At 34.7% G+C, this 18,020-nt stretch overlaps 3 protein-coding genes across 6 annotated transcripts; 1 reads left to right on the top strand and 2 right to left on the bottom strand.

The window, feature by feature from the left end:
- Positions 1–1,223: 1,223 nt before the first annotated feature.
- Positions 1,224–6,224, top strand: DDTFR5 (ripening regulated protein DDTFR5). Its single transcript, NM_001279088.2, is given in 5 exon segments — positions 1,224–1,472; positions 3,015–3,194; positions 4,521–4,647; positions 4,994–5,107; positions 6,109–6,224. Coding segments are annotated over 5 exon segments (786 nt in total).
- A 739-nt stretch (positions 6,225–6,963) lies between these two features.
- LOC101249656 (probable glycosyltransferase At5g03795) lies at positions 6,964–9,255 on the bottom strand. Its single transcript, XM_004242950.5, has 2 exons — positions 8,002–9,255; positions 6,964–7,724 (listed from the first exon to the last, which is right to left on the bottom strand). The coding sequence occupies exons 1-2, from the start codon at positions 8,817–8,819 to the stop codon at positions 7,238–7,240; spliced, it is 1,305 nt and encodes a 434-aa protein (XP_004242998.3). The 5' UTR covers positions 8,820–9,255; the 3' UTR covers positions 6,964–7,237.
- Positions 9,256–10,491: 1,236 nt separating this feature from the next.
- On the bottom strand, positions 10,492–17,434 carry LOC101256193 (AFG1-like ATPase family protein). 4 transcript variants are annotated; one of them, XM_010324915.4, is made up of 15 exons: positions 17,248–17,434; positions 15,632–15,950; positions 15,445–15,524; positions 14,598–14,698; positions 14,339–14,461; positions 14,143–14,212; positions 13,738–13,824; positions 13,562–13,627; positions 13,345–13,437; positions 12,966–13,022; positions 12,754–12,882; positions 12,569–12,659; positions 12,158–12,246; positions 11,849–12,042; positions 10,492–10,870 (listed from the first exon to the last, which is right to left on the bottom strand). In XM_010324915.4, the coding sequence occupies exons 2-15, from the start codon at positions 15,852–15,854 to the stop codon at positions 10,762–10,764; spliced, it is 1,512 nt and encodes a 503-aa protein (XP_010323217.2). In that variant the 5' UTR covers positions 15,855–15,950; positions 17,248–17,434; the 3' UTR covers positions 10,492–10,761. The 4 variants fall into 4 exon arrangements, with proteins under 4 accessions (XP_010323217.2, XP_069143021.1, XP_025887637.2 ...); XM_069286920.1 differs by having other exon boundaries at positions 14,598–14,694; positions 17,248–17,377; XM_026031852.2 differs by lacking the exon at positions 17,248–17,434 and adding an exon at positions 16,787–17,147.
- Positions 17,435–18,020: the final 586 nt, after the last annotated feature.

Here is an 18,020-nt window from a genome sequence, read left to right as displayed (position 1 = left end):
ATGATGAAAGAGTAAAATACCATATCAATAATTCAACTAAAGAAAAAAATTTAAATAAATACAACATTGCAAAAAATAATAATCTAATTAAACTAAACCTAAGTAATTAATTGAACCATGATCTAATAACATTTATAATTGTCGAAACAATTCACGGCCTTTAAAACATACAAATCTATATTTGTATATATAACAAATCCATGCAATTACAAAGCCCACTTCCATATGAAGCCAACTTAATTGAGCAATGGAGTAAGGATGTTTAAGCCAATAGTCGATAAAATCTCTATAAGTAAAACCATAAGTCTTATCTACATCGGATCGAGGACTATCAATGTTGCGTTCATAAAAAAATAACGTCTCTAATGCTGGATCAAAAAATTCATCAACCCCATGCACGATCACACGTCCATCATCGTAAACATCCCATTCAGCAATATCAACGTTGTTAATAGAAACTTTTCGTGATCGAGTCAAATTAGTAACAACAATTGAATAATCAAGAAGTAGGGTTTTCAACTTGGACCCTCGGTGAAAAAAAGTTTCGAGAACATTTTTATTTAATCTTAGAGGAACAATATGATATTGAATTAATCTATTTGGAGGATCTTGATATTTTGGAAATATTTTTAAAAAAGCTTTTTCGGTAGGACAAAATATGGTGAAATTGGTGGTATTAGGCGAAGAAGAAATAAAATTATGTAGGGTATTTTTAAGAATTATTGACATAGAAACATACCCTTTTTTTAATAATGTATTTGGAAGATTATTTTTTGGGTTAATAATATTAATATTTGTTGGATTAAAAGAAGATGAAGAATTTATCAAAGTTGAAAAACTAAGAGAAAATATAAAGAGAAATAATAACAAACTATTTTTTGCCATGATTATTTTTTTTTTTTGAGAAGCTTTGTGAATTATAAACTTTCAATTGATTGAATTAATGAAGTTTAAGTGAATTTATAGTTAAAATTTTATTTAACATAAACCTTTGAGAATTAGGATTTGTTTTATTGTTTATTGTTTATTTCCTTTTTCTATATAAAAAAAATATGGATATCTGTTCCGACCCGACCCGAATTCTATGAGATACAGAAAACGGCGTCGTTAGATTCACTGGTTACATTCGTATATAAATCAGAGCTTTCTGGATTCACAAGCAAATTATTTTTTTCACAGAGAAGACTGAAAGACGAAGAAGAAACTTCCAGAAGCTCATAGAAATGGTGTCGATTGAACAAGTAGAATCACCGGCGGCCGGTAAAACTTCGACGGCGGCAGAAGCACCGTCTGGTTACGTGTCGGATGGATATGAGACTGCGAGCGATTCGGAACTGAATGGAGCCGAGAATGGAAGTAATAGGGAATCTGAGAACACGATCAATACAGCGTCGTCTTCATCTGATGGAGATTTGTTGAAGGAGAAGACGCAGGAGCAGCAGGCTGAAGTAAATCAGGAACAGTTGAATGAGGTAGAGTTTTACTCTTTTATAGTTTTTTAATTTATTAATTGATGTTGCTAATTTTTGGCTGCTGTTAGGCATTGGAGAGTGACTGTGATGAGCTTAGGTAAGTTTAGCTTGGTTTAATCAGTTGTACATTAATTTTTTTTTAGTTTGCCTAGTGACTAGTGGCTGATGAAGATGTTGAGAATCCTGAGGTCTCTGGCTCAAATCTCAATCGATATAAAAATATTAGGTGAAAACCAAAGCTGGACCGGATAACATGTTTATGAAAATATGATGTTTTTGTGTTTGCACCAAGGGTATGGGCTAGTGGTTGATGGAGTGGGTTGAGAATCATAAGGTCTCATTCAAATCTTAATAGATATAAGAACATTAGGTGATCTTTTCTCATTTGTCTTACCGTTGATGGGCGGGGTAGATTTACCTAATACCTTTTCGGGTGGGAGGTGACAACCAAGTTGGTCCGGATACTATGTTTATCAAAAAAACTATGTCTCCGAGTTTGCACCCAAGGGTGTGGCTTAGTGGTTGATGAAGTAGATTGAGAATCGTTAGGTCTCTGATTCAAATCTCAACACAATCAAAGACATAGGTGATTTCTCCCTGTTTGTTTGTGGGCAGAGTTATCTAGTACACGTTATCGGTGGGAGGTGGCAATGGTGGCAAGTATCTCGTGGTATTAGTTGAGCTGTGTGCAAGTTGGCCCGGACATCATGGTTATTAAAAAATTAATGTTTGAGTTCTGTAGTTTCTTTTTTTTGTTTGTCGATTGAAGGTTGTAGTTTGAATTTCTGATCGTGGTTCCTTGAAATTGGGCATCAGGAAAAAATGTGGTGATCAGAATTTAAAGCCTGCGAATTCGAGATTCCTATTTTAGTTTCTTGAGATAGTGTCTCAGAGGAACTAGGTAGGATTAGGGAATCTGTTCTCAGTTTGTTACATGCTCGCTAGTGATTCTGTTCTTTTGACGAGACAGAATTCATTTCATTGATATTACAAAAGGTGGTGTTAACAGATGTTTACATGATTACTGAGTGGCTCAACCATAACTGAAAACAATCAAGTAGCAGAATCATCTCTGCGTAATAGTATTTTCTCCTTGCACTAGAAAGTTATATGAAATGCCAGGAGTCTTTTGAATATAGCTATATCCTTTTTGCAGCTGGGAATGTATTATGCATTATGGTTCTGTAACATGTTACTAGTATGTTCTTGACACCTTCTTGGTGTATTATTAATTAAAAAAAAATGTCATCCTCGCAGCTGTGGGGAAATTATCTACATGCAAATTCAACTACTAGTTCTCTTTCTCTGTTTAATTTTTCCCGTTCGACAGGATTTCATCATAGATGTATTTGTGTGAATCCCATCTGCCTGGCCTTCTTTCTATTGTTAATATGTTTTAAGGTTTTGTCAGTCGCCATTTTAACTACCACTACTGCCTATCTGGGATTACACTGGGTATGTCTTTGTTCTTAGTTGGTGAAACTGTACTAAGATAATAGCTCTCAACAATTATTGATATGATCCCTTCATTTTGAGGAGCAGAAAGCATTGGCTCAAGCAAATGATGCGAAAGTTGAAGGCAATGCATTGTTTAAGGATGGGCTTTATGAAGAGGCATTGTCGAAATATGAGCTAGCTTTGCAAGTCGCAGCAGATATTCCTTCAAGTACTGAAATTCGTTCAATATGCCATGCTAATCGAGCAGCTTGTTTCACCAAACTGGTAAGCTTGGTGTATGCATTTTGTACTCTCTGTATCAGATTCATAATGTCAAAATTTTGCCATGGGTTCCAAGTGCAGATAGGTTAGACTTTAAAGAATAGTTCTCACCGAAGTTGTTTAAAGCTTTTTCATTTAGCATCTGTGTTGTTCATGACTGTCTAGCTCTTTATTGATTTGCATTGTTCTGCTCAGATTCTTACCGTTTTTTTGTTTATCAATTTAGTTAGGTCACGAATAAATACTGAAATGAAGTTTGTAGCTTTTGCTGATCATTTGAACATTCAAAAGACATCTTTTGTCCTTTTGTTAAACCTACATATTACACTCTACCAAGTTTCTATATATTATTATCACAAAACAAGTATTAGGTGAGATGTTATTACACATCCATTTTTAGTTAAAATTCCTACATTCATCCTTTTCATGTATTATATCTTGTTAAATAGGACTACAACTTTTGACCTTATAATTACATCCAATTTCATATAGAAAAACAAATAAATATAAAATGTTTGACCACTTATATTTTTGTAAGTTGAAGGAAATTCCCAATAATCACAATTATTCAAAAACAATACAAAATCCGCCACCTGATTTCCCTCTTATCTGACTTTTCCCTTCTCCATTAATAATTCTTTTTATATGTATATACATCACCTTTCTTCTTCAAGTTCTCAACTCAATACTATTTTTTCAATCTTTTTCAGATTTTTTTTACATAGGTCAATACATGTTCTTATCTTTTTCCTGCTCTAGGAGTAGTATAAAAGGGGCTTTTAGTATTATTTATTCAATTATAATCTACTACATCTTCCTTATTAGGGTTCTGTATGCTTGGGTAACACTGGCATGATGTGAAATTCTCTATTAATTAGTAGTTAAAAGGCTCCAATAAGTCATTGAGAAGGTATTGCAATCATGAATCATTTGACACTAGTTATCTAACCACCTCAATTGTTTAGATTAGAAGCTCTAGAGCGTCGGGCTGTGTGGCTCTATATTAGAGTTATTGGCAAGGAAAAAGACTAGTTGAGGAGATGTGTAGCTTAGAGAAACAATTTGGTAACTATCCTTTTTGTATTGTTCCAAGTGAAAGGCATACAAGTCACAATTGTTGTCTCACTATTATTCGGCAATTCCAAAATAAGTTTCATACTTGAAAAAATAGTAGTCTACTTTTCACATATTAGAAACAATTCCCACTTTTTTCTTTACTTCTCCCATATCTTTGTTTTATACGTTTCCTGTGTAGTATGTAAGGTACCAATTTGTATGTGTGATTTGTTGTATCTACTAAAGATAGTGACTGTACCTTCCCATTTACAGGGGAAACATGAGGAGACGATCAAGGAATGCACAAAAGCATTAGAACTAAATCCTACATATATAAAGGCTCTGGTTAGAAGAGCAGAGGCACATGAAAAGCTTGAACACTTTGAAGAGGCCATTACTGGTAAACATCGTGTTGTCAAGTTGTATTCTGATTATGCAGTACAATGTCATTTTGATTGGTACTTCTTAGCTGCATCACTAAATTAATAGTACCCATACTCGCATTTACTGGCTACTTGGTGGAAATCTCATGTTTTCCCATCAGGCTCTCTTATGTCTTCTCCTTATTCCCCCTCTCTGACCTAAGAAATTAGAAAAAAGTTCCTTGTATGTTACTCATAAGCCTCTGGTAATAATTGCACACCACTCAAATGGTTCGTGTTATTTGTGAATAATTAAATAACTAGAGTTTTACTTCGGCTCTTTTTTTCTGCTCTTATTCCCGTTTCGTTTTCCAACTCTTGCAGACATGACAAAAATCTTGGAATTGGAACCCTCACATGACCAAGCTAGGAGAACTGTGATACGTTTAAAGCCATTAGCTGATGAGAAGCGAGAAAAGATGAAAGAAGAGATGATTGGTGAGCTTAACAGTCTTCTGTCTTTGCATTGACTAATCCTCTATTTTCTTTTCTAATGTAACTCTGTAAAATAGTAGAGATTCCTCCCTATGCAACTGTTTTAATGGTTTACATTTCTCTCCACTTATTTAAGTTAGTCAGCAGGAAGGGTATACAGTCCGTGTCAACAGTTCCTAGCCAATCATTTATGGTAATAAACATTGATGTGCGCGAGCTGACCTGGACACCGCAGTCGTATAATAAAATAAATATGGAAATGAACATCACAATGCTAAATAGAAGTGTGACATTCATGCTTTAGCAGTTAGTTTCCTAAAATTTTACATCATTCATTATCTGCATTCTAAAAAAAGGTGTAGCAATGGCATCCTTCTAGCATATTACCTTCATTTTAAAAAAAAATAGCATCAGTTTGTCTAGACCAATGTTCTTCTAGAAACAGTTGCGCACAGCTATTTTCTCATTCATTTTGTTTTGTAGATTTGATACTTGACTCATCTTCCGGCAGTTGAAGAAATTGCCTTTCTAGTTGTTTATAACTATCTGCTAGAATAATTCATCCTAATATTCATTCTGCCGCTATAGTTCACTTGGTATGACTCACCAAGAAACCTAAAAAAAGAAGGAAAAGAGGTAGACCAAATGCTGTTAGCTTTAAAGCTATAATTGTGTGTTGTGGCTAAATCCACTTTCGTGCTAACTGCACTATCACTACTGTTCTGGAATCCATTAGATTGCCTTTAAATTTTAGGTCCGGATTATTTGATCTCTTCTCGACTGATTGTCATTGAATCATCTCAAGTTCTTCTAAAGGGGATTTGTTTTGATTTGTAGATTAACATATTTATTCCTGTTTGATCTGAGACAACGTATGGTATTCTGTTTATTACAATTCTCCGTTTTACTTTGAAAGAAGTATAGGCACTTCTCAATCGTGTTCATTGCTCAACACTTCTATTTTGTGGTTCTTTGGCTGTTAATGATTTGTATTTATGTTACAGGCAAGCTCAAAGAAATGGGAAATTCCATTTTGGGTCGATTTGGTATGAGCGTTGACAACTTCAAAACAGTTAAAGACCCAAACACCGGTTCCTACTCTGTTCAATTTCAGAAGTGATGAGGGTTTCTCACATGTTGGCGAAATTTGCATTTCTTGAATGAAAGATTTGATCAAACAGGACACATTTGGGTGTGCATGTTTTGAACTATGTATCACGTTATTGCTTTTGAAGTATATAAGTGTTGGCCAAAAACTTGATATTTTAGATTTCTATACTGTTATAGAAGCAGATGGCTTGTAGCCTTAAGTGTCTTTAATATTGCATGACCCGTGGTCATTACAGACCATCTTATATCTGTTGAACTCCAATTATCATTTCACTGCTACTTGGTTTTTCGTTAAAGGTGTATCTACAGAGGGCTATCTTGTTATCGTGGGATAATAGCGTTTTCTCGTCTGAAGAACTTTGGACTCTACATATGGTCATTGATGATTTGGCTTGGTGAATTAGAGTTTCTGGTGTTTGTGCAGGTGATAGTCGAGATGTGAGTTATTTGATACATGTGCTACAGGAAGATATCACACCCTTGACGAAAATGAGAACGACAAATTTGAGTATGTCAATTCTTCCTAGCCCTTGTACTACATTATAAACATAGTCCTTGTGGTAGTCTTAGAAGATTGATGTTAACAAATTTGATAGTAGTCTAAATAGACCATAGTTTTATTGCCAATAATAAGTCGCATGCAATAATAACAAATTCAGTGTAATCTTATAAGTCGCGGAGATTTAGATAGGATTTTACAGGATTGATATGAAAATAAGGTTGTTAAAATAACAAGATGAACAAAGCAATTGAACAAGAAGTATAATTAAAGCAGCAAGTCACATGCACAGTAAAATAAATGTATAAAAAAATTACCAACACCATTGCATTGAGAGACAACAATACTTACAGCTAAATCTTACACAGTAAGCTGAGGAGGTCGATAATATGAATCCTCATTTATCATGTTGCTTCATTTAAGTTCACCTTAGATGACATTTAGCAAAATCACATAGCTTAAAACACACACATTAGCTAGATGTCATCCAAGGAATTCAGATACTGGCTTCACAACAGTAGATATCACCAGTCGACTCGATGTAGTCCCCTTTTGAGCCAAAGTTGGTGAACTGTCATATGGAAGGAATCGTATTTTTTAGGGCTACTATACCACGCGAAGTGCCTTCTCACGATGCCTAGGTTATTGTACATGTTGAGGTATGTTCGTTTAGGCACCGAGAGCAATATCTTCTTTAGGTTTGGAACATCTCTTTCATTAACAATGATTGAGAACTTGCTCCAATCTAATATGTTGGCTAATGGAAGATCATAGTAGTTTGAAATAAGTACAGGGACACAGCCATGCTGAATAGCATCACTAACCCTAGCTGTATTCACCTCGTAACCTTTGACGTGGAGGCAGTATCTACTTCTCCGAAATCCTTCCTTGTAAGGGAAAGATGAACTCCCTGAGAATATATCAAAGGAGCTATCGTTCTTCCATAGCTCCAATAAATCTCGTCTTGCAAGAGAATTTTGGACGCGACCAGCAAAGAAGACAAGCTTGTATCTGCAAAAACGATATCAACATTTGTAGTGAACAGATGAAAACATCACTAGGCTACACCCTTGGGAAAAAGGGTACTTGAGTGCTCACTCAACTCATTGAACTCTATGGAGGAATCCGATGGTCGCGGAGAAAGGGGGTTGGCTGGGTAGGGGAAGGTAATAGTTTACTGGTGTTTTACTCATGATCATCAACTTTGTACCCATCACACACATGTACACAGAACAAGTAGTCGTAAAAAATCACTTATGCAACATAATTTAGTAAAATGCCATCATACCTTGCATCTGGAGGGTTCAACACTTGCTCATGATGTCGAGGCCAAACTTGAGGCAACCCAATGTCTTTGTGGGCAATGTATAGCCTCTGAAAGTAACTGGATGAGCAAGTAACCTGAATTGAGTTATGATGCAATTTTTGGTGCTTAGAGGCAGCATCTCGACCGATAGAATGACAGTAGACATAAAAATGATCAGCACCACCAGATGCATTCCAAAAACTATACTCTGAACTAACTCTATCAGTATATCCAGCAACAAAATCTTCAATCGCGGAGGCAGAATGCATGCGAGGGTGATTCCTCATAACGTTAATTGAAAAGGGCATGAAGTAAAAATGAGCCTCTTCTGGTTTCTTAGTAACAAAGGAACTACCCAAAAGAGCAATCTTAAACATGTGTTCACTGAAGTAATTACCTAATTTGGGATCAAAGGGGTTTGTATGTGGAAGAAAAATACTCGAAAAAGTCGAAAACTTGTTACTCATAATAGCATCAGGATACACAAATATCTTTAGGGTTTTCATCATTTCTTCATAATCAGCAGCAAATAAATCCCAATTATGATAAGGACTAACTCTAGTTGACAAGAGTTCACCTTTGCTAGACCTATTTTTCACCTTCATTGGTTCAAGATTCTTCATTCCCACTTTCTCTTGAACATCAAACTGAACAAAGACTCCATTTTTATGAATGAAATTCTTCATTTTTGTTTGTACCATTAGTAAAACACCCACCATTACAACTACAATCAACATTACAGAAAATGGTCTAAGAAAACCCCACCATTTAAAAAGCTTTCTAAAAGCACAAAAACCCATATTTATTAACTGAGAAATCAAGAAACTTGTTTGGGTCAGCTTAAAAATCCTCTCTTTTCAACCCCACAAAGAACACAAACCAAAAAAAAAAAACATATTTATCAACATAGAAATCAATAAAACTTATATGGGTCAGCTTAAAAATCCTCTTTTTACAACCCCATTAAGACAAAACACACACACACACAAAAAAAAATTTATATTTATCAACAGAGAAATCAAGAAACTTATCTGGTCAGCTTAAGAAGTTTCTTCTGGATAAACAATTTGCAGTTTTTTTTGAAGTATATAACTAAACCAAAGTTCATTTAACTTCCAAAGGAATTTATTGAAATAAAAATATAGGAATATTGGTTGGGCTAAGCAGGCAGCAAAAATTGTTTATGTTTAAATGTCAATGGTTATAAGAATTGATAATTCCAAAGCTGATGAAAGCAAATTTTTCAAAACTTGGAAGCAACTAGTATTATATTCACCTCTCGTTTCGAGTTTGAGTTTTGTGTACGAAAAAATATTTGATAGAAAATGCTTCGTCCGAATGAAATTATTTGGAGCGAACAATCTGAGGAATAAATTATATGAATCTTGCGTTGGAGATATTAGGAAGTTGTGATATTATTTATTTTGCTATGTATTAGTTATGGATAATATTTTATATATATGATACGAGTAATTTTGTTGAGATAATTAATAGTAAAAACTTATTCTCAATCAAACGAGTTTTATATTCTTTGTTAAAAGTTTAATGGAGAAAATGTCAAATTTGTTCTTAAATTATTTATTTAAATGGAAATATAGGACTTTGTTTGGGTTAAGCAGACGGCAAAATTCTTATATGATTAAAAAAAATGCTAATATACAACAACACAACATAGATATTGATGATCAATTTTTTTTGTTGCACATTATTATAATTAGTGGGAATTAATTAATTTTTACTTATTAAGACCCAAATTCTAAAAATTATCATGACCTATTTTGTGAACATTGCTCTTTGGCGTTCTACGTGTTACAAAATAGAAATTATTTTTTGTGTGTAATAGTTTATGAATTTTTTAGAACTCATATTTTATAAGTTTATTATTAATGGCCTAATAAATGATACTCATAGTTTTCAAAAATTCGAATGCTGATTTGTCACCAAACAAGAATTTTTGACTATTTTAATTTTTTTGTGTGTATTGATTCATTAATTTTTCTAAATGTGTGATCGATTTTATTTGAGCTCAAATTTTGTGGCTTTCATTGATGATAGATCCTCAATCTTTTCAAAATGGCTAATCCCATTTTTTGGAGTTTGTACGACAATATAGAAATTCAAAATTATTTCAAATTTCCGTGTGTATTAATTAATAAATTTTCTTTAATATGTTTGATAGACTATTTGAGCTCAAATTTTGGAAGTCCATTGACAAATTGTTTTCGAAAGAAGAACATCTCCTTCTTTGTATGTATTAGTCCATGAATTTTTTAAAATGTGCAACCAACTTTGTTAGAGCTAAAATTTTGTGAATGACCTATTAAATAATACTCATTGTTTTTTAAGACGACATCTCTTTTTGAAGTTTACGGATCACAAAATAGAAATTCAGGATTATCTCGAATTTTTATGTGTATTAGTTCAAGAATTTTTCGAAATGTGTGACCAAACTCACAAAATGGGAGTCGTGAATTCTTGTTAAAGAGTATACCAGCAAACATTTCCAATAGCAGAAATGCTCATAAAATGCCATTCTTATTGAAGATGTTGTCATTATCAGCTCAGTAATTACAAACAATCACATTATTAATCAACTAAACCATATATCACATTTCTGCATCTCATTGCCAGCCAAAGCTTTAATCAACCTCACTTCTTTTATGAGATATGTTATTTTTGCACAATTTTACAGACAAGAATTGGTCCCTTGAATTGGGAAAATGTATGGAATTCCTATATCAACTACACTTCTATTGCCTTCTCGCCGTGATTTTCCGACGGAAGTTGCAGCTTCTTGGCTAACATTTCAGCATGTTGTTCTAAGTACTCTCTGCTGTTCATCTCTGTCAACCTGCATTAGATGGCGAAATTTACATTGTCTCGGGTTATTGAAACTATTTCGAAGAAAGGAGGATGATTTTGTGAATGCAATACGAAGATGAAACGATGGAGGCTAGTGGAAAGGGAGTTTTGGCGTGACTAGTAAAGTTGTTGCTATGTGATCAGGAGGTCACGTGTTCATACTATGGAAACAGACTGACAAAATGCAAGATAACGCTGCATACAATACACTTGTGGTCCATCCCTTTCACGGACCCCAACTTAGTGCACGGACTGCCCAAACAATGGACAGCAACATGTATAAACATATCTTTTTGGCCAAATAGAGCAACAAGAGGACGGTTGAAAGGTAAATCTGCGTACAATACTCTTGTAGTCCGTCCCTTTCCTTGACCCAACTTAGTGCACCACGCTGCCCAAACAATGGACAGCAACTTGTATCGACCTACAAGTCTACTTTTTGGCCAAATAGAGCAACAAGAGGATTGAAACTATAATTGAATATTGAATGAATAAAAATGAACCCTCTAATAGCTTAAGCTTTGAATGAGGTGGTCACTCAATTCAACGTGATATGAGAGCCAGACTCACTCATGGTCTTGATTTACCTATTGTTTGACGGTTAGACCCCATGTTATATCGTTCATGTTTCAAATGTCCAGTTCCATGAGTGTGGGGAGTTAAAAAACCCTAAATAGGGAGGGAGGGAGTGGGATGTTGTCTCCCTCATGATCTATAGCAAGTTTTTCGGGTTGAGTAAGGTCGAACAGCCATTCTATTAACATGGTATCAGTACAGAGGTTATGGGATAAGTCTCACTTCCTATTTATCGAAAAGAATTTTGACGTGCTTGACACAGAAAAAAGATCATGTCCGCGTGTGAGGGATGTGTTGAAAAAATAACTAAACAAACAAAAGCGCATCTTTTTTCGAACAGCTTCTTCTTTTAAATGAGGTGGCGATTCAATTCAAGAAGATAGCAATTTACCTACTAATGGTGCGATCTTTTGCAAAACCCAACTCGTTGTCCACACAGAGGTCAAAATCATCGTTCTTCCTTGATCTTGAAGATGTTCTAGGTGCTATTTGTTGGGCATCGGATATTGTCACGATCTTTTCAAAAAGTTCAACGGGAGATCCCTCAGCCGTGCATAAAAGTCTAGCTCTATTTTCATACATTACCTAATGATTAAAATCAAAGAGGAAATTCAGTTTGCTTCTTGACATGGAGCTTCTTCAATGTATGAGTTCGGAATAAAACAAGTGATCAAGCTAAGCCAAGAAGAAGAGAACTAACATCAACCAACGTCACAAAACGGTATGCTGCAGTTTTATTATGAAGCCCAAAAATCGGTACGCCATCCAGAGCCAGCGTATGGAAGTTTTCTGGTTACACGAAAAATAAATACAGTCAAAAACCTCAAGTAACGAATATACTGCTGAATTGCACCATCAGAAACTGAAAAATCATGTTAGTAAACCAAATATGCAAAGAGAGAGTAAATGTACAACGACATATCCAGTATAATCCCACAAAGAGAAGTGCGTAAATGCACAGCATAAAAAGAAGCAGCACGGAGAACGTTGAAGATAGAAAAATAGCTAGGCAATGCTTGTTTGCCACTTCAACGTTAAAAACCTTACCTACTGACCCTATATTGAAGTTACTTAAAAACTAAAAACCAGAAAGAAGCCACACATCACTTACTAAATAGTCCAAAATAGTCTGCTGCACCAAGAGGCCTATCGCAGAGTTCCTCAAATGAAAATAATGCACATCCATTAGCACCCAGTGGAACCTAAAGTTAAAAAGAAGACATAATTTTGATTCAAGTTAGTTGTAAGACCTTCACATCATCAAATCAAATGCATAGCTAACTGTAGTCAACAAACCTGCAATTTCCTTCCCATGACAACTTCCACCTCTTGCGGAACTGGTTGAGCATCCCCTACTAGCATCTGGAATTGCTTTTTAATGACGCTTGATATATCTTTTCCGATAAAGTAGAACCCTTGTTCGGCCTACAATAAGTAAAACTAGTTGAGATCATAGATTGACAAAAAAACAACTTCCAAATGAACTTGTACAAAGTTAAATACTATACCGAAGTCAACTTCCTGTAGTCCACTGCTGAGCCAATTTCACGTACCACACATCTTTCCTGCATCGAGATACTCTCCCAAGTCATTAAGCCAATCAACATGAGTTGGAATCGAAGTTGAGAATGTTAAAATAAATAAGGATGATAGCTGGTAGTTTCCGTTTCGATTACTTGCAGAGGCAGGTTTTTGAAGAGATATCCATTTTTCTTTTGTTATTGTCTAGGTTAGTGGCTCTTTAAGAAGATAGCAGACACAAACAAACAGGAGATACTAAATAGGTAGAAACACATAAATAGAAAGCATGACTAAAGTGATAAGTACATGAAAGCAGTAATAAGAAATGCAGAAATTTTCATAATAAGGTTGTCACTTTTCAAATACCTTTAAAGTAGCTATAAAAGGAAGGAAAAGATCCCTCTGTAGTCCACGTTCATAAAGGTTATCGGGAGCACGGTTTGACGTAGCAACAAGAATCTGCATTTGCAACCGTGAAGTATCAATAGAGATAACCTTGATTAACCTTATGATTACAAGGATTACCAGAACACAAGAATTATAGCAATAAAACAGACGGTGTATGGGACATTGAATTACTCACTGCGCCGTTCATAAATAACTGCTTAAATAAGCGATTCAGTATCAGTGCATCAGCCACATCAGTCACCTATATTAACAAGAGAAAACATTCACGAAACTGAGATCCTATCATAGAAGCTTATAAACTTAGTGAATAGAAAAAAGAAACGTCCCGAGTTCCATACTATATTGACATACCATAAATTCATCAAGACACAACAAAATGGCCTCGTCCGATATCTCTCCTGCCACAACTTCTAGAGGATCTGGCACACCCTTGTGCTTCTGCAATATAGATAGAAGGCACAACTTTGAGATCAGAAAAGATAAGATTGACTGTGGCTTATAAGCTTTCAGGAATCAAGCATAACCATTTAAAAGCTTTAATAAATGGCCAGATTCTAAATAAAATGCTAAAAAGTTAAACTGAATGAAAATAGAAGCATGTAAAGATTAGTTCTTATGCTATTCTCTTAACCTCATTGATAGAATGATTTGATAGATCTAAACAGCTTGTTAAATTAGCAATAATCTTAGTGAAATATTACAATAAATAATGCTGCAGTCAAAATAATTAATAAGCAGATTGAATTAGGTTCATACCTGTAATCGGCTGTGAACATTCAGCATGAAGTCGTGAAAATGGATTCTCTTTTTCCTCCAATTGCCAGGCCTGACATAAAATGCCCATAGATTGAGATTAAAAAAAAATAGTCTTTTTGGTTTTCGTATAAATGTAGATACAAACATCTGATTTCTGGCAACATGAATCATTTTGTAAGATAAGGTTGGAACTTACAACTGGTCGAAAAACAGGTCCATTAACATAGTTTTGCCTGTCCCAACTCCCCCGTAAAGATATAATCCTTTGACAGGAGCATATGACGACTGTGGTAAGAGACGGGACCATAACCATCTACTCCTGCAAATTTACCAGAGTGATGTGATGCATCAATACAATGAAATATAAATGTTCACTCAACAAGTCAAATGTACATGTTGTCAACTTCAAGATACAAATATACAATTGAAATGGTGGAAACTCAGTTGGTGTTTACCTGCTGGCTTTATCAGAAGAGGCATATTTGTCTAACCGGCAGACTTCAGCTTTTTCAATGAGCTGATCATAAAGTCTTTGGAGCTCTTGCAATGTGCCTACCTACAAAATCATCATCAGAATCTATTCTCAACAAGCAACGAAGAGATAAAAATTCATTTCTGATGTAACTCAAACTGAGTTTTGCAGAGTTTCACGACCCACCAATTATGAGATTTCTGGGCATCCACATTTACAAACATAAATAACTGGCTTTCGGATATAGAGAATTTTTTAAAGATCACCACATTTTATGACTTCAATACCTCCAGTGGACTCTGTAATAAAAGTCAGTAGACGGAATTTCTCAATATGAGAGAGCCATTCCACATGATGTAAAACTAGAACGACGGCAATTTTTAATGAGTTCGGAAGTCATAGAGCATGTTGCCCTAAAAAGTAGGCAATTTCAAGTTTTCAACTTCAACCACAGATGTGATCATGATAGCACAATGATGCATAAGTCTTTGATCTGATGCCTATAATCACAGGCAGTTTACATTCAATATGAAGCCTACACCCGTCGTTCTTTTCCAAACTAGTGTATACTTGAGTCGTTCTTCCAACGAAATTCTACATAAGTATTATAGAGAAAAAGGCATTATCAACCCCGCCCCCGCCCCCATGGATAGATTGATAAATGTAGTATTATCTAGTTGCAGAAAACAGAGTTGAAAGAATTCAACATTTCATGAGTGCACAGAAGGCACAATCAGAACATCCTCATTGTTTTCTGAATCTATTTAGCCATAACGAAGCATACAAATGCCTACCCTAAGCTGATTAACACGGGAGTAACTGTTGCTTACCTGACATGCATCTCCATCCAAGAGGTCACCCTCAGCAATTCTTCGTTCATATTCCACTAGAGGCCCGCCTCTGGTCTCCACTACAATTGAATCAATCAGAAGAACAACCAAAACAGTAAGAACTTATGATCGATATATACACAAAAAGTACATACAAGAACAAAGAACTCATCAGAAGACCATATACCTCCGTTACTAACTGTAGCTACACCGGCAAACATGGCTCTGGACAACATGTAATATGGTTGGCTATGTCTAGTAATACCACCATTATAAGACAGTTTGCGTATACAGCCATGACTTATATCAGTCGAAAAACATTGTCTTTTTACAAGACTATTAATCACATTATCCTTCCTATACCGCAGAGCAGATTTGATTTGCCTCGCAGACTGCAGAACTTTCCTCATGTTGAATTCCAAATTTCCAGGAAAGACTACAAATTTAGTCCTCCCTAATTTCTTTAAGAGTAGTCTCAGACAAGTTCCTTGAATAAACACCAGATTCTGTAACAAGCAAGTGGCAATAAACAATTAGTTGGAATATATACCAATTTCCACAAGACAAGACAAACAATTCTCCCAGCATAAAAGTTTGAGCCATTGATAAAAAAAACAATCTTTGCATCCCACTTTCAAGTTGGAGAAAAAACAGTACTTTTCTAACCTTAATCTAAATCTAAAACACAGTTGGAAAAGTAAATGACCAACCAATAATAGCTATCATAGCTACACAAAGCAGAGTAATTATGACTTTAGTAATGCCAAACTATTAAGTTGACCAAAACATCTACCATTCCCAATAAAATCTATAGAGATCTAACCAAGATTAAAACCTATAACTCTGCATGAAACAGCTAACTGGTAATGAACAAATTAAATTCAAGAAAAGATTTTAAGGAATCACCTTATAGACTAATTGAGCCAAAACCCAGAATTACCAGAGAACTAATCTCAAGAAAAGTGAAATAAAAATCCATTCTTGAAACAAGTAACATTAACAAAAATCACATCATATCTCCACAAAGTATTTACAATGAAATCACCTTAATAGAGTTATAGACTAATTGATCCTAAACCCATAATTGCAAAAGAGCTGATTTACAAGAAAAATTGAACTAAAAATCTATTCTTGAAACAACTAACAACAACAACATCCCCGTCTAATCTCACAAGTGAGGTCTGCAAAGGTTAGAATCTACGCGGACCTTACCCTACTTTCGAAAGACCCTCCACTTCAATGCAACTAACATTAAGAAAAATCACCTCACATCTCATCTCCAAAAAAAAAAAAAACAATTTCAATGAAATCAACTTAATATGCTAATAGAGCCAAAACCCACAATTCCAAAAGAGCTGATCTTCAACAAAAAGGTAAGATAAAAATCTGTTCTTGAAACAATAAAAAATCACACCACAACCACACACAACTGCATGCTGATTTCTGAATCTCCTCACTCTCTCTCTCTCTATCTTTCTGAATTTTCACAGATAAACTGGGATAAACAAGATAAAGAACTTATCTTTCTTTCCTGGGTGTCAAAGTTTTTATCTTTTTTCACACAAAGACCAAAAGAAAGTGGAAAAACAGAGTTTTTCAAGAACCAATATTTATGGAATTTTAACAGATAGAATGAGATTTAAGAAAAAAGTTATAATTCCTATTTTGGTGTCTAATCTAAGTTCTTTTTTATAATAAGTTTTTCAAGACCCTATTTTTCTGGAATTTCCTAGGGAAAAACAACAAAATCAACTACAAAAACCAAAAAAAATAAACAAGAAAGAGGAAAGAATAAGAACAAACCTTCAAAAGGGTATCAGGGTATGGGCTTTTTACAGCATGTGGGGGTAGGTGAGGTGCATTAGGGGGGGTATGGGGGTAAAGAATCAAAACTCAAAAGAACTCCAATATTTTATGAGCTTTTCATAGTTTTCTAATCTTTACAGGTTTTGGACTTTTGTTTCATCAATGGTGGATTTCGTAAAATGACAATATTGTCCTTGGTTGACTTGGATAACTAATAGGAATAAGTGTAAATATTGGGATTACTTGAGGGTATTTTTGGTAGTTTTAGAGTATTTTGGGCATGGTGCATTATAGAAGATGAGTCACTTAAACATCACCATATGAGTCTTTTTCTTCTTTTTTTATTTTAGGGTATAATTAATCAATTATTAATTGTCATTTAATTTGTGTTTATTTACTTTGTAATAATTTTATATAATTGGTTGAAGTTTAATTATTTTTAATTGTACTCAATCTTATTTGTCAAGAACTCTCACGTTCACAAAATGGAAGTAGCGGAGATAAGAATACTACGATGAATCATGGATGTGTATGTATACTAATAGACATAGGATTAAAAATGAGGATGTTCGAGATAAAGTGAAAGTGATTTCAATAAAAGACAAGATGCAGAAATCGAGCTCGAGATGATTTAGTCGTGTTATAAGAGACATGGATGCTCCATTACGAGGGTTCGAGAAGTTAGTTGTGGATGAATTCATGAAAGGTAGAGATAGATCGAAGAAGTATTGAAAAGAGATGATTAGACTGGATATGACATAATTAGAGCT

Source organism: Solanum lycopersicum, chromosome 7 (assembly GCF_036512215.1).
Source record: "Solanum lycopersicum chromosome 7, SLM_r2.1".
NCBI lineage: Eukaryota > Viridiplantae > Streptophyta > Magnoliopsida > Solanales > Solanaceae > Solanum > Solanum lycopersicum.
Note: the sequence above shows the minus strand (reverse complement) of the source record. Positions and strands in the feature narration are given on the sequence as shown.